We start from the raw sequence: 24,100 nt of genomic DNA, 5'->3' as shown, positions 1-24,100 counted from the left end.
ATGCTTTCCTGTTGTGAAAGCTAACCTCTTCAGTGAGACAGCAAGGCTCTGCTGTTGCTTCAGCACCAGTCAGCCTTAGGCTGAGCTCTATCTAAGAGCAGCAGATCTGTCACAGCTGCAAGCTCTACCTTCATAGAAAGATGCTTCTTCAGCTAAAAGGGCCTAGCAGTCTTTTATTCCACTGGGGTAGCAGGGAGACTCTGGTTTCACTAGGCTTTCTGCAATGGGGTTCTCTGATTCAGAGAACAGCAATGCAACACCCTTGGGCTGGAGGGGCCACTGGCACCAGGGGAGTGTTTTGGGGGCTGGGGCTGCTCCCTCTAACTCCTAGTACTCGTCCTCATCCCCTGAAGAAGGGGCTGGTCCCAAACTCAGGGTCATGATGCATGTTCTGAGAACATTTCCCCAGAGTAATCTTTTCGTTTCTTTGTTTCTCTGCCTTACTTGCAATTAATTATTCTCAGAAGTGAGCTGGGGTTTTGTTTTAATATGATTTTATTGAACTTTATGAAATATGACACCCAATAATAAGTTACACTATAAAAAAATAAATATTATTTGACAAATTACATCAATATTAGTTGAGCTAAAAAGAACAAATCCAGTCTGCCAATTTATAATATTAACCGGGGGTGGGGGGACAGAAAGGAGGGAGAAACAGAAGGGAGACTGAAAAGGGGTAGAGTCCCACTCCTCACTAAATTTAAATGGGCCTTCAATTAGGTTTCTCTGTGGCCTTTGGAGATAAGCTATGGCCTGTAGAAATGGTACCAACTAGAGTAAGTTTGGGTTGTGTTGGCTTTCAATATTTTGGAAAGGAAATCAATGTTTCAAATGTTCAAATCATTTAATTGGCACCCTAAGCCAGTGTTGGCCAAATTTGGGTCACCAGCTGTTTTGGGACTACAATTCCCATCATCCCTGACCACTGTCCTGTTAGCTAGGGATGCTGGGAGTTGTAGTCCAAAAACAGCTGGAGACCTAAGTTTGGCCATCACTGCCTTAAGCAGTGGAGAACACCGACTTGTGGTCCCACAAATGAGACAAGCCCAACTGGCATTGGGCCTTCTCAAGGGTGGCACCTCAGCTCCAGAACTCCCTTCCCCTGAGATACGACTGACACCATCCTTCATCTTCGGGCGCCAGTTAAAAAAAATTCCATTCCCTTAGACTTTTTGTGGGGAACAGATATGAGTTGTAGATTGGCTCCTGCTATTGTTTTTTTTTTTTTTTTGGTTTGAACTTAATTGTTTACCCTTTAAATTGTTTTTAATTTGTTGTTATTCTTAATGGACATTATTCCTCTCTTGTAACTGCTGGGATTAAGAAATGATGATGGGCTAGATAGAAAGGCCTGTCTGTTTATCTAACGTGTTTTCTTTGTTATGGGTTATATTCTCTGTTCGCTAGTGCAAAGGCGAGTTTTAATGATATGCAGCAGAGGAATCCAACATTAATCCAATCTGATTTTCACCATCCCCTCCTTGTGCTGCTGTTGCTCCAAGTGGGCCAGATATTAGCTGGTAAAATGGTACGACACAGGGAAGGATTAACCCCCTCTGACTCAGTGCCACAGGTCACACCGCAATCTCCTTCCATCCTAGCAGCTGCTTTGGTCTTTTAAAAAGCCTGTTAAAGTTAATAAGGAACGCACCCCTGCTTCCTCCCCCTAAAAATACAATGCTATACTACTTGTGATGTTTCATTTAAATTTAATAAAGGGGCTAGCCTCTGTAAACTGCAAGCACAACTCTGCATAAATAATTTCAAGTAATCATGCCTTTGCATAAATTATGTTTCAGTCTTATGAACACACACCACATTCAAATGTCTAGCGCTGATAATTACGTAGCCAAACTATGCAAAAAAGCTGAGCCATTCTTATGCATGCAAACACCATGCATATAAACTCTCTAGCCACTTTTTTGGGGGAGGACACTGTTGCTCTGCGTCACTTACTGGACATTTTAAAAGACCAGAAAAGGTAAAGGTAAAGGACCCCTGACAGCTAAGTCCAGTTGCAAACGACTCTGCAGTTGCAGCACTCATCTCACTTTACAGGCTGAGGGAGCCGACATTTGTCCACAGTTTTTCCAGATCATGTGGCCAGCACGACTAAGCCGCTTCTGGCGAAACCGTTTACCTTCCCACTGGAGCGGTACCTATTTATCTACTTGCACTTTGACGTGCTTTCCAACTGCTAGGTTGGCAGGAGCAGCAGTGGCGTAGCGTGGGTTGTCAGCACCCGGGGCAAGGCAAGTAATTTGCGCCCCCTAACCCATGGATTTTAGCACCCGAGTGCGAGCGCGCCCCCCCCCATGTTGCACCCGGTGCGGCCGGCACCCTTGGCACCCCCCACGCTACGCCACTGTTCCAACGTTCAGCTTCACTGGATGCCCACGAGTTATATTGTACAGAGAGAGGGATAAAAACTTTCCTCTCTGTCCACTCTCTCCTTGCCATGCCTTAGTTTTGCAGGCTTCTCTCCTGTCGCCTCTTGCTTGCCTTTTCTCTAAACTAAAAACAAACCCAATGCTGCCGCCTTTCCTCAGGGCACCGGCTCCATCCCCTTGCTTAGATTCCCTCTACCAAAGCTGAAAGCAGCCTGAAGTTCCTCCTGATCGTGAATGGGAAAAAGCTGGCGAAGCCGGCGGCCTGCCAGGGAAGGGACCTCTTCCTAACCTGCTCCACGGAGCCCGTTCCTTGCAAGCGCTCCGTGTCCCTCGGATGGCGAGCGCCTTTGGAAACGCAGAGCAGGCGCTTGCCGGCAAGCAGCCCCCCCGCCCCTTCCCAAGCTAATCCTTTTAAAACCGAAAGCCCCTTAACCCGCTGGCGAGAGGCTTAGCCGGGCCTCGCCCGCCCACCGGCTTCCTCTCGGAGGTTTTTGGGGAGCGCAGGGCGCGGCGAGGCCCGGTGGTGCGTCGGGGTGCGGAGGCTGCCCGTGCCGGCCAGGCGTCGGTGGCGGCGTCGGCGCTGCTGCAGCGGCTGCTCCTCCTGCGAGCAGTGAGTGGAGCGCAGCCGCAGCGGCGGCGGGGGGCGCGCGCACGCTAGGGCGCAAGGCTGGCGGTGGCTGCGGGGAGCCCGGCGGAGGAAGGAACTTGTCCCTTCCCTCTGGACTCGCGCCCCCCCAGATGTTGCGCCCGGTGCGGGCGGCACCCTTGGCACCCCCCACGCTACGCCACTGAGGAGCAGGGACCGAGCAACGGAAGCTCACCCCATCCTGGGGATTTGAACCGCCGACCTTCCGATCAGCAAGCCCAAGGCTCAATGGTTTAGACCACTGCGCCACCCACATCCCTAATCACGTGTAAAAGATTAGATTGATTTTGTACAGCCCTGTGCATGAATACTTTGAAGTAAGTCCAGCTGGTCTCAGTTGGGCTTCTCAGAAGTAGGTTTTTGTTAGAACTGTAGCACTGGTTACAATGGCTGGTATCCAACAAATGCATCTTGTCAGTGGAAAGGTTTCCTCCACACACGCCCTCCAAATCTAGGGTTTTCCCCAACCCTCTGGAGCCTGTCCTGTTGGAACACCCTCCCATCAGATGTCAGTGTTGAACAATTAAGGCAGCCCTGCTTCAAGAAGCTTTTAATGTTTGATGTTTTGTACCTTTATATTTTGTTGGAAGCCAGCCACAGTGGCTGAGCAGATCGGTGGGGTATAATAAAATTATTATTATTATTATTACTACTACTACTGCTACTACTATTGGTACTGTAACTACTATTTTTTTTATAAGACCCTGTATGTAAGTGGCCTCCCACTGGCTCATATAAGACCAGCACAAACAGTTGGGCCTGGTGAGCACTCAGTGATCCCAACCCCTATAGATATAATCCATGGGTTGCCATCTGATTTTATTCTGCTGCAAATTTGATTTTAAGCTGTATTTTAATCAATTGTTTGATTTATGTTTTTAATGTATCCTATACTTTGATGTTAGCTGCCCTGATCCTGGCTGGGGAGGGTGGGGTATAAATAAAATTATTATTATTATTATTATTATTATTATTATTATTATTATTATTATTATTATTATAATACTTGGAGTCATTTTTCTCTCACACAGCACTCTTACTTTTGATCAGAATCAGCCCTTCCACAAGCTAAAGAGGCTTTCTGACAGCAGAAGCACAGCTCTGGATACAAGCCAAGGTGTAATGACTTATGAACTGGGATGGATTTAACCTGGAGTTTCTAGGGAATCAGATTTAGGTCAAAGTGAAGCAAGCTCAGTCATGGTAAGCTTTCTCAATCTATGTCGCTGATATTTTCTTTTGCACAGGACTGTTATCTGTGGCTCGTGCTCTTTTTTTTGGCTTGAGCCCAACACATCCTAGATGACCACAGAAGACAGCGGTTGCTTCTAGACTGCTGCTATTTTTTGGTGGGATTGAATCACAGACCAGCAAATTTAGGTTACATATTAGAAGGTATGTTCTTAAAAAGTCTGCCATCATCTCATTTCGCCATGAGGTGGTGCTGTAAACATGCAAAATAAAACCGGCAGATGGTTTTATTTTATTTTGCTGGAGCAAAATTATTACAGAGGCAACAGCAGATAAATATGTTATGGCCAAAGCAAGACTGAAGTTAAATGCAACTAAAAGTGTGTGTGTGTACGTGCACATGTGTGTTGAATTTCCAGAATTTGCTGATTGTTCTTAGCCATATGGTTATCAGTTTTGCTAGGATAGAGATCTATGCTTTTGAAGTCCCTGGTCAAGATTGGAAAGGTTTGAAATCTCAGCCCTATAAACCAGGCTGAAGCACCCAAATATATTGTAGCAGAACACCGAGTGAATGCTACCTGGTTGGCACTGACCCATCACAGGGCCTTTTGGGTGGTGCTTTCCTCTTTCTGGAACAACCTCCCTAGGAAGGCGTGTCTGTGTTGCTCATTATGAGCTTCAGGAGAACTTAAAAACATTCCTGTTTACCTGAGTGTTTGATAGGTGAAAGAAACTGTTCCTGGCAGCCTTGAAACTATTATCTGTGAGAGCACGTGACTTTTGTACATGTTTTTAGATGTTTGAAGTTGTTTTAACATGTTTTAAATGTGTCCCATCTTATTTATAAATGCATTGTTTTACCACTTTGGTGTTGTTTACCACCCTGGTTTCGTTTGGGCAAAAAGGTGGGATAGAAAATTAATGAATTATCATCATCAATAATGTTTGTTGCTGTGTTTTCTGGAGCCCATACAAACACTTTGAGCCAGTGTGTGATTTGAGTGATCCCCCCCCCCACTTTACAACAAATGTTTAGCTAACACATGTCAAATACACACTGTGTAATAAAGTTTTTGGAAGCTGCTTATAGACCTTGTTCAGAAAATGCCAAAGCCTTTAAGCAAATTACCTGGCAGCTTAATCCAATCCTTGTAACATCATCAGCAGTAACAGAATTAGCAACGACTTCATCCTTGAAAAGTGCAGAATATAAAATCCTGAATATCTGTGTTGAATTGCTGGATTCTCTGCACTTAAGTTGGTGCAGGCGCTACTGCTTTTAAAAGCACATTTTAGGACTTCACAATGAAACTTGGTTACGGTGCTTTATCATTTGACTCTTTCCCTAACTTTCCGAGACCATTATTACTACTGCACGATGCCTCTTTCTGTTTGCTTTCCATTCCACCCCCTGATTTTTGGTTGCTCTGCTTGACAGATCCTGATGAGTTAACTTGTTGTAGAACGGGCGACATTTCCCTGTGTATGTGTGGGGGGAAATCAAAGCTTCGATTTGCATATTTGTGTCATTTAATTTGTACTGTGTATCTTCGGGGGAGCAGAATTCAAACCATAAGGTTTCATTTTGCATCGCACCACAGAGCGACACAAGTTTATCAAGGCAGAAAAATGTGCAACAGGAACGTGTGTGTGTGTGTGTGTGAGAGAGAGAGAGAGAGAGAGAGAGAGAGAGAGAGAGAGCTGCGTTTAGAACAAGAGAGAACTTAAATACTCTCAAATACAGAGCTCTGCAAGGGACAAAATGTGGAACGGGTCCTTTTCACCCAGTGGATGAAGCAGCATAAGCTTTCCTGGAGCTTCTCTGCTGGTTCAGGGGAGCTGCTTGTGGCAGCGTCACGTTGTGCTTCTCCTCCTGCAACTCGTTAAAAAATGAAGAAGAGGGGAAACGAACTAGCGCGCGAGTCCCACCCCCTCCAGGTTGCTCGGCTTTCTCAAAGCCATATTCCTTTAAGATGATGTAATAGTCATTTCCCTGGATGGTTTCTTCCCTGCACTGCTGAAACAACAGCATCCGAACTGCACTGGGAACTGTGGAACCACCCAGCCCAGCAACCAGAGGCAGCAGCTTGGGTAGTGAAAGCAGAGAGCAAGCAGCTTCCCTGGGCATCCTTTCCCTCTCACCCACCCCCGCTCCACTCCACTTCAAACTGCTGCAGGCTTGTGCTCTCTCAACCTGGCTGGGAACATGGGAGGATCTCTGCCCTTCCTGATGGAGAGGGTACCACTGTGGGATGCCACTGAAACTGCCTTTCACTGCTCTTCACATTATCTGGGCTTTCTGCAAGTCATCTGAAGCAAGGTCCTCCTCCTGAAATTCTCTCCTGTCCTAAAGAGTCCTGACCTGGGATTTATGCTGCTTTTGCCTCTCTCTCTCTTGGTCTCAGCTATTGTTGCACAGCTTCGTTTCTCTCCGATGCCCAGCCTGGTTAACTTTCCTGTGCAAGGGTTTTAACAGTTAAGTTCTGCCTGGATATTGCCAACTGAGCTGCTCTCCTCCCCGCAAACCCCAGTCCCTTTCCTGCTTTTGGATTTGCTTCTATACCAGATTCAACCCTCAGTGCTGATTTTTTGGGGGGGGTTGCTTAGGAAATGTTGCTTCCCTTCGCAGGAACTGTGCATTTGTGTAACCAAGGTAAGGCTCAATGCTTCTATCCCCTCATTTGCATAATCTAAATGAGATGCTTGTGCAAACCTGGAATGTGTTTTTTAAACCTCCTTCAACCTCTCTTTAACCTAAACAAAAATGATAGAGCAAGGTAAATATTCCCTTAAATAGATTGTATGCTGAGCGTTCAAAACTCAACTGCTTTTTACTCTTTTAAAATAGTGTGGGTTCCCCCCCCCCCATGCATAGAGGAATAATTCTTTCTCATTTTCTTTTTATTCAACAGGCTTGTGAATGATAAGGAAACGTGGCTTGATCCTACTGTTTGGGGCTTTGATGGAAGATCTGGTTATGTGATTGTCTTGTGTGAAGGGAGCTCTCTTCAATTCTCGTATTTCTTTGTTTTTGTAAGGTTCAAGTCACCTTGCCAGTTTTTGTGATCATCCATTTCTGGACAATTGGGAAATAAATCCTGTAACCTCATTTCTGTTTCCTGTTCCCCACCCACCCATCCATCCCAGTCTCCTTAAATGCTAGGAGACCCCTGGGGGAGTGGGTATAAGGAGCCTTCTTGAAACCTTGGATGTGAGTGCGAGTTCCCCCACAGCTTGTGGTTGGCTTGTTTAACAATATCATGGCCTTGAGTGGAAACTGCAGGACTTACCTCCCTCCCAGAGAGCAACCAACAGCTGCACAATCCTACCCAGAGGTGATAGAGCTGAATGTGGGCGGCCAGGTTTATTTCACTCGCCTCTCAACTTTAACAGGCATTCCCCACACCCTGCTTTGGAAAATGTTCACCTCCAAGAGAGAGTCGGCCAACGATCTTGCAAAAGATTCCAAGGGAAGGATATTCATCGACAGAGATGGCTTCCTGTTCCGCTACATTTTGGACTATCTCAGGGACAAGCAAGTGGTCCTGCCTGACCATTTTCCAGAAAGAGGGAGGCTCAAAAGGGAAGCTGAGTACTTTCAGCTGCCAGACTTGGTCAAAATTCTGAGTCCGGACGAGATCAAGCAGAGCCCTGACGATTATTGCCATAGTGATTACGAGGAGGTTTCCCAAAGCAGTGACACGAGAATATGTGCCCCGTCGTCACTCATGACCTCGGATCGAAAGTGGGGCTTCATTACCATTGGCTACCGGGGGTCGTGCACCATGGGTCGGGAGACCCAAGCAGATGCCAAGTTCAGGAGAGTCCCGCGGATTTTGGTTTGCGGCAGGATTGCTCTAGTCAAAGAAGTTTTTGGAGAAAGTTTGAATGAGAGCAGGGACCCAGACCGGGCTCCCGACAGATACACCTCCAGGTTCTACCTGAAGTTCAGGCACCTGGAAAGGGCTTTTGATATGTTGTCAGAATGTGGATTCCACATGGTGGCCTGCAATTCTTCAGTCACGGCTTCTTTTGTCAATCAATACACTGATGACAAAGTTTGGTCCAGCTACACGGAATACGTCTTTTATCGTAAGTACATCTGCTGTGGCGGCTGTTTGGGTTTGATGCATGCTGGGAGTCTGTTTCCTTTGGTAGCTGGGTTGTTATCCTGACTTGATCAAGCCTCTGTGTCTTTTCTGCTAACTGAAATTTCATTCTGAATCGGGATGCAAAGGGGGTATTTAGTGCAAGTCTTTTGAGCATACACTGGTGGTGAATTCAGTGGTATGGTCTTGGCTAGGGGGCAGCACAGACTGCTGGAATTTCCTCCCTTCTCTGCTCCTATGACAGACATTCACACACGCACACACACACACAAACATGCAGAGATGCATCTATCCCGCCATAGTTAACCAGCAGTTTAACTATCTTGTGAGCATTTTGAGTGCTCATTCAATATAGGTGGAAAGGCACTGCTGTTTAATGATAGAAACTGTACAATGGTAATAGGTGTTTGGTAATAATCGCACACCGCCAGCCAAGCCATCTAGGAATAAAGCTGATATGCTTATATGCAGAGAAGGAAAAGTGAAATCTACTCATCCTAGCTCTTTTTCAGCAAGGGTCTTTTTCATAGACAAGGTCTATATATTGAAATAGACAGTGGATGCCTAAGAATCTTTCTGCATCTTGCTATGGTAACTCTGATTTAAATGTTTCTCCTAACTGGATAATTTTACTCTGCTGCCTGGAATCTCATCAGAGGATTGGACTCAGATCTGAAGCTTTGGCATTGTATAGGGAACACTTTTGTCTAGTCACACCAGGGTAGTTTTGCTATCATAAATTCTTATATAAAAGGCCTTGTCTGATCTTCAATGTGTGTGGCTGCCGTATTTTATTGTGATTTTACTTCAAAAAGGAGGAGGATCAATTGGTTCATTATCACAACCAGGTTTTTCCTGTCCCCTTCAAATGTGTTTTGTGAAGACAGATGTGAAGTAGTGTCTTATCCAACTGACTTGCTGCACTTTGCATAACTAGCTAGGGAAGACGATTATGAGGGTTGATGTTGAAAAGTAGTGCAGAAAACTGAGAGAAGGCTTAGTAATAGGTTCAAATACTCAAATTTAGGGCATTATGTGAGCATCCAGTCTGAGATTCATATGTTGGGAGCCTGTATCTTGTGTTTATGATATAAATGAAATCGTTACTATGCCCAGGTATTAATTAATTTCAAAACAAGTCTTCCTGAAATAAAACACTGACTTATGGAAAATAATAATGGGAGAAATAAGGAATTGGTATGATTGTTATTATCGACAGTTGCTTTGCTTTGGCAAAATAAAGATCCAGAAAGTTGCTGGAGTTCTTAGTTGCTTCTTTGTCCAAAGTTTAGGATTGAAGTTAGATTACATCAGAGATTACTAGTATTTCATAGTTGATGTAATTCATACCCAGTGCATTAGTTCCTAACTTTTCTTTTGGCCTGTATGTTTGTTGTCATGAAGAAATAACTTTTTGAAAGCAGACACAAGTTGAAAGAGGAAACTATTAAGGCTTGACCTTAAATCCCTACTCTTTTTAAAAAAAACTTTTGTTAATTCCCCCACCCCCACCCAGCACACTCCCAAGTTACAATCAATGGTCATATGACAGATATAAAAGAAAAGAGAAACAGAAAGAAAATAAAATACAGCAAAGGAGGTTCCCCCTGAAAATATATGAGGAAATGACATGTAAAACTGCCCTTGAGACTATGTAATTTAATTATTTAATGCATTTTATGCTGCTTATCAGGCAGAGCTCATAAAGAAATTTCCCTCTACTCTCTCTTGAGAAATGCAGCACCTTTCCAATTAGGACATGATCCACTGATGAGTTTTTCTACCTTCCCTTCTCACTTGCTCAGTGCAAGCAGCTGAGCAAACCTCTGGCACAGCCATCCTTGGATCTGAGAGCTGGCCCAACCACTGAACATGCTAAAACAAAGCAAAACACCCAGACACCCTGATGGTGTTTCTATAATTGATGGGAACAGTTGCAACAGTTTCTAGCCTATGAACAGGTTCCATTTGCTTATGGTGCCTTGTTGATCCGAGAAGAGGCAGTTGGGGCTCAAATTGTTGCATAAATGTTGGGTAGTGTAGACTTAGAAATCCAAGGAGGCTTGGGGTTTGCCAGAGCTAAGGAGTCTTGAACCATCACTGTGTCTCACGGTGAAGTGTAACACAGCTAATATATGGACGATGCCTTTATGATTTGTCTGCTATAATACTGCTGATGGTGCTATTCTGATTCTTTCTGGTTAGAACCAAGTGAAAAACCAAGGGTGGTGCCCAACAAACTGGTTCAATTACTGGAAGAACTTTGGACGGTGCAATGGAACTTCTCCCTGTGTGCCTTCTGCAACCTTCTTGAAAATTTATCCAAAGGATTGGGAGAACCCCCACAAAGATTTGGGAGGCATGTGGGGAGAGGAGAAGCAGGGGAACTTCTATTGCATAGTCATAAGCCCTTGTGTTAATGGACCTCCCTTATTGGCTGACTCCCCAAAGGTCTCTCTCATTCAATATATATTTTAACCCCTTTCCATATTCATAAGCCAAAGTTTGTCTCATTTGCCAGCCTGTATGCCTTGATTGAGCCTTCAGCTCAGCCTATTTACTAGATCTTCTGCATAGATTCCCCAATATGTGTAACATTCTTGATGAACATATTTTGTACTGGATATCTTCAAACTATGGCCCGCCAACTTTCTTTATTTGTTAGCAGGTGGGACTACTTTGTTAGCTTTTATCAGCTGTTGGAATTCTAGATTTGTATCCAAAATTTATTAGATGAGGTCCGTCTGTCTTAAGTGAATTGAAAAACTACATTTGTATGATGCTCTGAAGAAAGTTTTGGCACTATCTAAAGGTGCAGTTATGGCTCACCCAAGTGGCAAGGAAATGCACAATTTGACAGGCAGGCTTTAAAAATGTTTTGATGTGCTATACAAGCTACCAGATTTCATGCAGATGGCTTGTAACTCCACCACTCATTCTTTATGGTGCATGAGAGACTATTAAAGGTAAAGGTAAAGGACCCCTGACAGTTAAGTCCAGTCTCTTATGACTCTGGGGTTGCAATGCTCATCTCGCTTTACGGGCCGAGGGAGCCGACGTTTGTCCACAGACAGTTTTTCTGGGTCATATGGCCAGCATGACTAAGCCGCTGCTGGCGAAGCCAGAGCAGCACACAGAAATGCCGTTTACCTTCTTGCTGGGGCAGTGCCTATTTATTTACTTGCATTTTGACGTGTTTTCGAACTGCTAGATTGGCAGGAGCTGGGGCAGAGCAACAACTCCACCTCGGGGATTCGAACCGCCAACCTTCCGATCGGCAGGCCCAAGGTTCAGTGGTTTACACCATAGCACCACCCGCATCCCTTGAGAGACTATTACCTTTGCTTAAACTAGATGTACCTCAGCTGACAAATCTTGTACATGCATGAACACAGCCCCCCCACCTCATCTACATTCAGGGATTCCCTTTCTTTTTGACCCATGTCTGAAATCTTATGCTCATTTGCCTCTTTACAATATTGGTAAAATCAGATAGGACATTTCTTCAATAAATCAGCAGCAAAGCCGTTCAGCTCCTTATATTCAGCATGCTGGGGACAGTTGTGTCCACTCCATTCAGGGGATCCAAGCTGGTGGTCTGCTCTTACCTCAGTAGCTGTTAACTAATAGATCTGGCTCCTTACAAGTCAGATCCTGGCTCCAAGAAGCAACCATGAGGAGGAAGACCACTGGTGCAAGTCACAGAGTTGCTGAACCCAGCCTCAAAGCTCCCCAACTGGGAGATAGCACCCCTTGTGCCATATCATCATCATGAGCTGGTCTCCTTGCTTCACATCTCCTGACACTTTTTCACCAGCGTATACAGCAAGCAAGATGGGAACTGACTGAGATGTGACCAAATGCAAGGCTCTGAGGCAGAGACCAAACTAACAGGCTTGAAATGATATATATATTTTAAAAAAATAATATAAAGATCAGGGAACTGAGACATTACCTGGCCTGATCCCATCACTGCTCAAGAATTTTCTTGAAGGTTTGAGGTCTAACTGGGCACCCTGTAGTTCAAAGATGTGGAAGCTTTGGCTCTCCAGATGTTGTTGAGCTCCAGCTCCCAGCAGCCCTATGGCCAATGATAAGGGATGGTTGGAGTTGTAGTCTAGCAACATCTTAAAGGCTGCAGGTCCCCATCCCTGCAGTGCAGTAGTTCCTTCCTCTGATCAGTTCTCAGTGGTGGTTGATATGCTGAATCCACACCTAACACCTCTCCCAGTTCAGGACCCTTTCTGTGGATTCACATGTTAACATTCACTCAGATTGCTTCTCCCAGGGTAAAGCTGGCAAAATACTTGTGGGAGTCATTATAATGACTGTTTGTGGTATTCAGTGGCTATTGCGTAGTGATACCTTGCTCTTAATTCTTGTAATTCACTCTACGCGGGGCTGCCCTTGAAGCTGTCCCAGAAACTTCAGCGGGTACAGAATGCTGCAGCGAGGCTCCTCACGGGGTCTCTGCCATAGGAGCATATTCACCCAGTGCTTTTCAAGCTGCACTGGCTCCCGGTGGATTACAGGGTCAGATTTAAGGTGCTGCTTTTCACCCTTAAAGCCCTTCACGGCCTAGGACCTTCGTACCTACGGGACCGCCTCTCCTGGTATGCCCCACAGAGAGCCTCAAGGTCCATAAATAGCAATACCTTAGTGGTCCCGGGCCCTAAGGAAGTTAGATTAGCTTCAACCAGAGCCAGGGCCTTTTCGACTTTGGCTCCGGCCTGGTGGAATGCTCTGCCTCATGAGACCAGGGCCCTGCAGGATCTGATTACTTTCTGCAGGGCCTATAAGACAGAGTTGTTCCGCCTGGCCTTTGGCTTGGAGCCAGTTTGATTCCCTGCCGTCCTCTCTTTCTTTTTTCTTTTCCTTCTCCTGTGATGAGGCTACTTTTTAATATTTTAATGTTTCAATGTTTTACTGTTGTATTTTAATTTTGTTTTTAAGTTGTAATCATTCAACTTGTTTTTATTATTGCTTGTAAGCCGCTCTGAGCCCGGCCTTGGCTGGGGAGGGCGGGGTATAAATAATAATAATAACAATAACAACAACAACAACAATTATTATTATTATTATTATTATTATTATTATTATTATTAAAGGAAGCCCTTGTCTTAAGAATGTTGATCATGTTGATCACTCCTTCAATGCATTTACCAGTTTGAAACAGCTAGCCAAAATCCGAAATGCAAATTTGCCTTATGCAACAGCAGGTGATTTGAGCAGTTGCTGTAGTGATGACAATAATTTATATCATACGTGCTATGTAACAATGTATGACTCTGATGGGAGACAGCAATGATATAGATGCATGCACACACTCTTTTCTTGGATGTTTTAATATGAGAATGTTGGCAATCCACACCGAGAGTCTAGAGTGGTCAGAGATCCTTCACATCAAATTCCTAAAATTCTCTTTTTCAAAAACTCTCAGGACCAATAAAACTTGACAGCTGGTTTTCCGATGGGACATTCCAGCTTCTTTGCAGCTGTATAACCATAATTATTTAATTAGAAGCTGCCAACTGTGCCTATATAAGCATTAATTCATCAAGCTGTTGTGCTGGGGTTAATGGGCCGAAACAGTGGGAGGTATTCTGAAGCAACTAGTTAGCTACATGCAAAGATGTTCTGTGCTGATCAGCTTAAGTACCTCCTGCACGCACACACACACACACACACACACACACACAGAGAGAGAGAGAGAGAGAGAGAGAGAGAGAGAAACAACAAGGGTAGCTTGGAAAGCCGATGGAAAGATTTCATAGTTGCAAAAGGCGGTGAGACAAGCTGCTGAAATTCATATATTTCAGATCCTTTGCTGATTAAGCCATTGGTGATGTTATTATTTTTTAAGCCAACAATGTTGCACACTTCTATCAACCTATTTCAAAGTATCCAGTTGGATTAAAGGAAAATACAATGGAAAGGTGGATTAATTCAGTTTTAATAGTGCCAGAGTATTTAACAACATCTCAGATGAGTGACATAGATAGATTGATACTGGCTTTAAAAGAAATGGCTGATAAATGTAGGCGTCCAAAATTCTAGTGGGAGATTCATTTTTCACTTTGCCCTTTCAGGAGCCAATGAAGGCAGCCAGCACAGCAAAACTGTTTCTGCTTTGCTGGGTGAGTGGGGATAGTGGAGCTGAAGAGCAAAAGACTAGGATGACAATGCAACGTGTGTGTTCAGCACAGCTGGGCTGTGCTCCAACTTTAAACTAGGCCAGCACAAGAGGGAATTTGGAAGCAAGCTGTGTGCCTTGGTGTATGCTGGGTCCATTATTTAACAGATCCAGGGATTACAGGCTCTTTGTGCGGTGTCTGTTGGAATAAAAGCCTGCTCAGAGGACATGTTGCCAGTCAAAATGGAACACAGGCTCCAGCTTTCTGTTGGTGTGGCTATTTCCCAAAGTGCCCCTCCCCTGTCACCTGTGGTTAATCTGAATGTGTGGATTGGTGAACCTTCCTCTTTCCTCTGTTAGTTGTCCTGTCCCTTTCCGACCCATTCCCTGTCAACTGTTACATTGCTCCATGGTCAGTCCTCAGCTGGTCCGTCCTGTGTGAAGGAAAGACAAAGTAGGCTTTACCAGATACTAGGCAGCTCCCAACCATTTTCCCCAGTGGACAGTCCTTAGTCAGTCCTTGGGGGCTCGATGATGGCTGTGCAGGTATGAGGAGGCCCTGCTCAAAGTGTCCCCTGGTGTGGCCTTTGCTCCATCAATGGATTTACATGGCTCTGGAAACAGTGTCCATAGCAATGCTCTGAAGAGCACTGGACAGCTGGGTCCAGTTACAATCTTAATTTCCCACAATGCAGTGACATTATATTGGGAGAACTGGGGGAAATTACAGTGCTAATGAGAGAAGCTGTCTGGTGCTTCTCAGATGCAGTCGTGGGGTGGGGAATTAAAAGTGGGCAGGCTGAGAACAGTGGTGGGCCCCATTGGGGTAAGGGGAACTGGCAGCTGTTCAAGGATGGCAAGTGCTGATGCTGACCCTGGGTATGGAAGGTAATTATGGGCTGTATCCAAATAAGTTCTACTCGGGGTAAACTCATTGGGTAGGATTCAAATAATGATTACCATCTGTGGAAGCACTGCTTGTGCAATGGGGCTTCCTCTCTCTCCTCCCCCTGCACCTCTCCATTGACTGGGGGTGGGATGGGAGAACTCCTGGAACAGTGCATGGGGGAAGGAGAGGGTTGATCGTTCTGCCTGGCAAGCCAAAGTACTTGCCCTGATGGATTGATCCCCTTGGCACAGTGTTGAGTTCTTTCCTCTGAAATTAGTGGGCCTAAGTTAGTTGAATCCATTAATTTCAATGGGTCTGCTTTGAGTAGGACTAATGTTGGATAAAACCCTATAGCATTTGTGTGACCCACACTATGCATCTGCAAATGTTATACAAATGGTGTGAGGCACAGTTACATAAAGGCTCTGGCAACATATGGATCAGCCCTCAGACTTCACAGCTGCTTCTTGAACTTTTTCTGTAAATGTGGCAAATATACTGCCATGACATCCATGCTTAGAAAGAACACATTTTTGTATTGTTTCAACATTGGACCCTTTTAAAATGGAATGAAACAGGCTCTCCATCTTTCATCTCTCTGTCTGCCTTTTTCAGCTCCACCCAATTGTTTTATTTCGCTCAAACGCAGCAGTATACTATGGAGAACATTAAATATGTTTTCCTTTGTATTAAGTAGCATACATATGTACTTATCGAAAATGCTGTGTTTTCCCTTGGGGAATGTGGCAATGCTATATAAAGATGTAGCAACGCTGCAATTTTAAAGCAATGCTGTCTTCTATAAAGCAGACCATTGGGCTTTGGGTGACAAATAAAGAAATCAATAAATGCCCATAGCTGATTCAACAGTGGCTTATCTTTCACGGCCCCATTTTACACCACCACCCTAACCATGTCAGCCTTACTGAATTCAATGGAGCTTACTCCCTGGTAAGTGGGGTTGGATTGGCAGCCTTAGTTATCCATTGCCTTTCATGCTTTTTGAATGTTGTGATGCATATCTTTGCTCAAAAAAGAGGTTGCTTTAGGCTACTCTGCATTTCGCAGCACTTGGGAAAGTGGAAATGAAACTATGCAAACAGATATAAATGATAGATGTTGGGAAATGGCTGGGAAAAAGACTGGGTAGAGGTATTAACCCTCCAGGTTAAGGTAATGACAGCTGGGAGGTACTGAGCTAGATCCAATATTACCCATTTACATAATGAGTTCAGATATACCTCCAAATGAATGTGCCCGTTATTCTTAGAGATATTTTTCCAAAGTCTGAACAAGTATGAAAGTTTCCTCCTTCTTTTTTAATTTGAGAGTATTATGCAAATTTCCTTAAGGCTTGCCTTTCCTTCATAACCGCACATATAAAGCATCTTGGGTAACTGTAATGTTCAAAGGAAACTTTGAGACATCCATAGCAAAATGACTGTAGGCTGAAAATTAATTGACAGGCTTTGTGAGCCTTCGAGTCATTGGCTGCTTTCATTCATTATGCTTTCCCTGTGGGTTGTGGCCTGATTTTTCACCTTACCATTTTGACAAAGCACTGTTTGGTTTATTCATTCTGCTGTTAAAGTCTGTTATGAATATTAAGAGATAGTTATGGGGTACTCATCAAATTATACGTGTTTAAATGAACGTATGCTATTTGATAGGGGCTGGTATTTGAGAAAATGTGTGCAATAATTGGTGCCTACTTAGAATTCAGATTTATGACCTTTTAACAACAGATGCGAAGGAAATCCCAAGGGTATATCCGGATGGCATACTTTACCTAAGATTAATTTAACCAACCAAAACATGTCACCATTTCTATTTGAACAAAGCCTGAGACAGCATTTAATTAGTAAGTGCATTTTAAATTCATATACATATAGTGTGACTAGAATGGTAAGATGTGGCACCCCCATCACAAAATGCTTGCTGAGGTAGAGTTTGTTTGTAACAGTAACAGCATCGCTGCGTTGTCAGCATAATGTCATGATCTCTGAGAGAAATGACAAAAGAGTCTCATGGCACCTTAAATTGATTGTGGCATGGGCTTCTAGGGTCAAGATGGGTTCATCACACACATGCCTAGAAAACTGGTAGGAAAAAATAAGCATGGATATTGTGTAGGATGGGAAACCTCCAGCCCAAGGGTCAAATCAGGCCTGTCAAGCAGACCAGTTTGACCCCCATGACCATTTTCTGCCATTGTCACTCACCTGACATCACGTATTACAGTGGAATTAAAGATGGGTTTGAAGGTGGTATTTCTGACTGGACTGAACAACTGTATCAATACCATTTACTTTTTTTGTAAAAGATGCAGACTGGAGTGTTTTAATTTATTGTTTATTGTTGTGTGTTATACTTCAGTACTATCTGTCTGTCTATCTGTAATTGCCCAGTAAAGTTAAAAGGCAAGGAAAATATAAGAGAGAGAATACAGGCCTGAGTCAATTAGGTATGTCTCATTCCCAGTGATATATTAAAGCCAGGGTGCACAACTCAAACAGCTCTGAGGGCAACTTTCATTTACTCAAGAAGGATACATCAATACATTAACTGCAGAAGAGCATTATCTCACATATTTACCCAAAGTAAATATGTAGTCCAGCTAGAACAAGGCCAGTGTATGGCTGACACAAATCTTCCTTGTGAAATTAGGCTTCAGGAGAAGCACACACACAAAAATCCCTCCTTCATCCTCTCATATATTTTTTGGACTTTGCCTGTGGTTGTTCACAGCCACAACGATCCATTTTGCTTGCAGTGTGGGGATGCTTGCCTTGGCTCCAGCACTGTGCTGTGAAACAGCAATATAGCATGGAATGACAGGGAACGCGGCTTGGGCTGGCCTGACTATTAGGCACAGTGAAGCAACTGCCTCAGGCAGAAAATGCTGGAAGGGGGCAGCATTCCCCTCTCCTGGAGTACAGAGGTATGTGTGGTGCTTGGTTTGTCTGAAATACCCTAAACTGGAGTGCTGGCCTCAGGGCCCCTGAAAGACTTCCTGTTGTCATTGATGAAGTAATATTCAGCTGCTGCTCTAGTTGTCTTATATGTGGAATGGGGGAAGTGCCATCTTGCTTCAGGCAACAAGATGTCATGAGCTAAGCCATATATGACTGGCTTCTATTGACATCAATGGGACTCGGTGCTCACTGGCCAATATCTGCGCACTGGTCAGTTTCAGTTTCTCTCAGTTCCCCCCCTTTTACAGTCTTAAGTTCGCTTCTCCACATTTCAACATCAGTTTTTGAATTTTGTTTAAGTATTCACATTTTAGTGTGACTATTTCCTCATATACACATGTTTGTATGCAAATTTGCATGATACACACATTTCCACAAAGCAATTTCCCCTAATATAATAATTGTTTGTATGTTATTTTCATGAATTTTTATGTGCCGTTTTAAATGTACCCTGGCATGCGCAATTTTGTAGACATCACATGGCTGCAGAACCGCACTGCAAAAATCAGAGAAGTGTGAATTCTGAAGGATGGTTGTGGTCCTGTTTGCCTGTTGTTTTGGAAAGCTCAGATTCAGTAGGCTCATCTTTAAATGCAAACTGGGTTTCTCTAATTTCTCCCCCATCCCTAGTTCATTCTGCACACAGTGAAATCTTGAAAAATACCATTCATATTCATTATTGTTTCTGATGTGGAGTGTTCTCGTGGGGAGGTCACTACTGCATTGTTCAGCACCCAGATAGAAGCATCTTAAGATCTGCCCCTTCCTTAATAGCGCCACAGTATTATTTAATGGCAAAGCACATTTTAAAAAGTTCCAGCACTGCACAATGAAATATACAAAATGAACTGCTGATTGTTCCAAAATTTAATGATCTCTCATGAGAGCTGGAGTTCTGAAGTACGCAGAGTGGGTAGGAGGAAGAGTGGGAGGGAGGAAGTTCAAATGCTGTTGGATTTATGCAGTTCTCGAGTGCAAGACAGACTGTGAACAGGATGGGGATGGATAGAACCGAAACACTGTCCTTATAGAGGGCAGATGTTCCCTTAAGCAGAGAGGAAATCTTCATTTCCCATGTTCTTACAGCCATATTAAGTGCTAGATGGAAGGGAATGTTCACTAAGATCAGACTGGCTGGTCTGGGTATTTTGCCTTCTCAGTGATTTGTGTTGTTTGTGCCATTTGGAGCTTTGAGCTGGCCATTTTCTCCAGTGGAGTTGCTTTTTGCTTCTGGGACACAGGCACACTTCACACAGTCTCTGGAATGGGTCCTCCATATATGTGTGGCAGGGCAGGAATGCTCCTGTGTCCCTATCATGTGTGCAACATTGCCTCTGCTTTGGGCTGTAAAGAAGGGGGGAGGGGAGAAAAAAAACCCACAAAAATGCAGCGCCGAGGGGGGGGTGTGCTGCTGCAGGGCACCGCAGCTATGATGTAATGCATGAGCAGAGTGGAAGGCAAGAGGTGGGGGTGCCAAATTATGGCCTCGCACAGGGCGCCGTTGAAATTTGAAAGACCCAAGTCCACCCCTGCTATGATTCTAAGCTGAAAGCCAGTGTGATATAGTGGACAGAGTGTTGCATTTTGACGACGGAGACCTGGCTTCAAATCCATCATCAACCATAGGGCTTTCTAAGTAGTCACTGTCTCTCAGGTAACCTATCTCATGAGGCTGTGGTGACATTAAAACTGGATAAAATATTAATAATCCTTATTTCTTTGGGGCAATGGCAGAATGTAAATAGGATAATAGGCACACTCTCTTTCTGTAGCAGCTCTTCCAAACATTGCTTTCTCCCAAGGATGGGGAACCTGCCTCTCCCCAGATGTTGTTGGACTCAAGCTCCCATGAGCCCCAGCCAGCATGGCCAATGGTCAGGTGTGGTGGGAGTTGTGGTTCAACAACATCTGGAGGGCCAAGAGATCCCCATCACTGGGGGATCATATGCATTCCACGAAGAAGATTCCTTCTTGACTGGCAGCTAAAAAGAAAAACAATCTCTCCTCTAACTGTTAATTGGATAAGGCTTGATGTTAGCAGGGATTTACCAGGATGCAAGGACGATGAGGACTCTGTGGGTGCCATGGAATCAAATTAAAAAATTCATGCAAATTACAAATAACCGACTGTGGCATAGTATAACAGCCTGTCTTATACTGAACAAAACCACGGGTCCATTTAGCTCAGTATTGTCTACACTGATTGGCAGAGTGTCTCTCAGGCCTACCTGGAGACGATGGGAACCGATCCAGTGACCTTCTGCATGGAAAGGAGATGTTCTATCAGTGAGCTACAACTTGAGTAACTACAGAGCTCTTTTATGCAAACTTGTGTTAAGTGGGGCTTAACACTGGGCATTCTGAGTAGATCTTGCTGAGGGAAATTAGAGAGGCAGGTGAATGGCTGACTGATTGACTTGTCATTTTGTATGTTCTCCTCAGGCTGAACAACCATCTGTTCTTTGGTGCTCTTTCTAGTCTAATAAGTTTAGGGTTTTTAAAAATAAAAGGTTAGTTTGTTTAGTGTAGTTCTGCTTAAAAGAATTAAAATGGGGGAGGAATTGAGGGGGACAACAGAGGACGAGAACATGCGTGTTCTTATTCTGAACTTGCTGCTGCCACAAAAGTAGCACCAGCGACATATTCCTTTACTTGTTCTAGTTATATAACACACACCACAAACACACACATGGACTTGAAGACTGAGAGTGCAGAAATGTTCTAACATGCTTACACTAGCAGAATTGATTATTTTGGGATTTCGTCTTAGGCTCATCTTAAAAACAGCCAAGCCATTCACATTCTTGCCTTTGCTAAAGGCAATATGGTATTTGGGCTGGGCTCTTTTTGGCCCAGGCAGCCAACTTCACGTAACTTAATTGATGGATCATATTGTAGCAGGTGATGAGGAACGGTTAGAAGAATGCCAACAGACCCTTAAATGTGTCTTCCTTCACAAGCTTTTTGTCATTTGCATCCCTTCTACTGTCTCCATTCTGCCCCCTAAGCCATTATGTCCACCACCCAAACAAGCAGATGCAAAGACTCTAGCCTGCTCACAGGCCTGTCTATCAGGTATCGAACAATATGAGGATGGTGTTACCTAGCAATAACTTTTCTTGTGTCTTCTCACTCCTCCTAAATTGGTTACAAACAGGAATAGAGAGAGCTGTTGCCTGTCAATTTTTCCACCCTCCGTGTCTTCAGTTATCCTGATTCCTATAATGAGTCCTGGAATTAGAAAGGAGTAGGAAAAGGGAGGCGAGTGTGGCACAAAGATGGGATTTGCTTTTGAAGTCAAAATAAATGGATCATTCTGTAAAAAGCAAAACAGTCCCATTTCTTTCAAAAGAGAGCAATCCAGAGCAGCCTGGGCAGCATGCAGCCCAGATTAAAGTCCCTGAACAGGATCAGGGATGGTGTGTTCCGGACTACTGGTGTTCAAAAGGGTGCTTGCAGGCCTTGCAAGCTCTCCCTTTGGCCATGGTGACATGCAGAACAAATCTCTACCAGGGTCTAGATCTGCTGTAAGCTCATCTCCAGCAATGTGCTGTAGCAGGTGCTAAATGTTGTTGCCTTTACAGTTCCAAATGCCTGGCTGGCATCAACAGCCGGCACACTCAGGCAACTGCCAAGGACTTCACCGCTTGGCATGGGCTACTGGTGCTGATGCCTACCCTAACTGGGCTGTCCCCCAATGTGGATACTGCTGTGCAGGTTTTCCTTAATGCTGCTGATCTACAGCAGCAGCAGCAGCGCTACTCATTGCTTGTGGGGTGAGTGGGTGTGGACGCCAGCAATTCCACCACAGAGAATCATCAGAGGCACTGATGCCAAGGGCCCACTCAGTCCTGGCCCCAAACCTGGGTAGTCATAAAGGTAACAGTCACATTAGTGTTCTAATGGTAAACCATTTTAAAAACTTGAACGCATCTTCTCATGACATGCTAACAAGTTTAAGTTCTCAGCCGCTGGTTATAGCTAACGGCTGAGGTACCTGTGAATACAAACCATCCTTTTAGAGTGCTTTTCCTAGCCTGTTTGCAATTTACCACGGAGGGTTAGTCATATAAAGTGGCTTTTCATGTGTAAACTTTAAACCTGACGTGGAGGTGAAAACTGCACAGCAATAGCTGACAAACAGCCTGGGGGGGGGGGTTTCATACACTACTAATGCTGGATCTCCCCCCTCCCCAAGACTTCGACTGAATCTGCCATCATACAAAATGATCGGCAAGTTTTAGATACTTACTGATTAGCTGTGGGGGATATATACAGTATACAGTATATTACGATGACTTTCTGAGTGCACTTTGATAACCCCTTAGCATGGTTGGTGGGGGTGACAGGGCTGGAGTAGCTGACTGAGTAGCCAAGCTGATGATGTGAATGTTGAACTTAGCTCTCTCCCAGCACTTGAGAGACCCTTTCTGTAGCAGACTGAAGCCACGAACTCATACAGTGCTTTCTTCAGGGCAGTGGAGTGTATGGATGTCTCTTTGCCACTTCAGAGTTCCTGAGGAGAAAGCACTTAGCACTACAAGGTACATCTTGGCTTTTAAAGCAGAGAGGTGCGCGGAAGCCATGACAAATGGCATTGGGATGGAATCCAGCAGGCAGAAATGGTGTACAATCACTTCACAAGCACCATTTCAGCTTTCATTTAAAGGGGAAGTTTTCGTTTAGAATTAGCCACTATTGGTGCGTTGTTGCGAGATACCACTGAATCACTAGCATTTATATGCGGTGTACGTGAAAATAAAGCATACAGGGAATAAAACAATTAAAAAGTAATCATAAATAGCAATTTACCATCTTCCACTCCAGTTCTTTAAAAAGTTGTTTGTAAGCTTATATCATAAATGCAGATACAATGGTATCTTGGTTCTCAAACTTAATCCGTTCCGGAAGTCCGTTCCAAAACCAAAGCATTCCAAAACCAAGGTGTGCTTTCCCATAGAAAATACTCTGTACTTTCCCATAGAAAGTAATGCAAAATGGATTAATCCGTTCCAGACTTTTAAAAAGAACCCCTAAAACAGCAATTTAACATGAATTTTACTATCTAATGAAACCATTGATCCATAAAATGGAATCAATAAGCAATGTATTGCAGCCACACAATCAATCAATCAGTAGCTGAAATGGGTTCCACACAGTCACAAAAACAAAACAAAAAAGCCACAGAAACAAAAACACAAAATAAATAGCAAAAACAGACAGACCTTAGCGTAACACTCAAAATGGAAGTGTGGCACTCAAATTGGAATCGTAACACTCAAAACAGAGCACGTTTGGCTTCCAAAAAATGTTCGCAAACTTCTGGGTTTGCAGTGTTTGGGTTCCAAGTTGTTTGAGAACCAAGGTACCACTGTACCACCATTTAATATTTTTCAAAGCAAAAAAAGACATCACAGAGTATTTTCATGAATGCAAAGCACATAGCAATCTTCATCTTGATTTCACAACGCTATGACATTATTCCGCTATACAAATTTAGTTTCTTGTGTCAGAGATTCTCAGCAAATAAGAATTGCATTTTTGGGATTTATATGCTAGATATTCTCTTCTCTAAAGCTCTCGATTTTAAGAGCATGTTGCATTTATTTTATGTAACATATTTTAATACTGCCTTTCTAAAGCAGTGTACTAAAGGCACAGAGAAACCTAAGCCCACAAAATGGATGAGACAGCAGAGCAGAAATGGTTTTAGTAACTCAACTTTGGAAAGTACAGCTGAAAAGATCTGTCTTTCAGAGGG

The 24,100-nt window shown here is 43.9% G+C and overlaps 1 protein-coding gene across 2 annotated transcripts in view; it reads left to right on the top strand.

Moving 5' to 3' along the window:
* Nucleotides 1–4,181: 4,181 nt before the first annotated feature.
* The window catches only part of KCTD16 (potassium channel tetramerization domain containing 16), a 148,555-nt gene continuing 128,636 nt past the window's right edge, over nucleotides 4,182–24,100 (top strand). Inside the window, exons 1-2 of one of the 2 annotated variants that reach the window (XM_083487828.1) lie at nucleotides 4,182–4,242; nucleotides 7,146–8,325. In XM_083487828.1, the coding sequence (XP_083343954.1) occupies nucleotides 7,494–8,325 (832 nt within the window). In that variant the 5' untranslated portion in view covers nucleotides 4,182–4,242; nucleotides 7,146–7,493. Of the gene's footprint in view, nucleotides 4,243–6,123; nucleotides 6,887–7,145; nucleotides 8,326–24,100 lie in introns of those variants that run through there. The other variant, XM_083487827.1, reaches the window with a different exon arrangement.

This window comes from Podarcis liolepis (genome assembly GCF_965112155.1).
Source record: "Podarcis liolepis genome assembly, chromosome: 2".
Classification (NCBI taxonomy): domain Eukaryota; kingdom Metazoa; phylum Chordata; class Lepidosauria; order Squamata; family Lacertidae; genus Podarcis; species Podarcis liolepis.
This window is presented reverse-complemented; position numbering and strand designations above follow the sequence as displayed.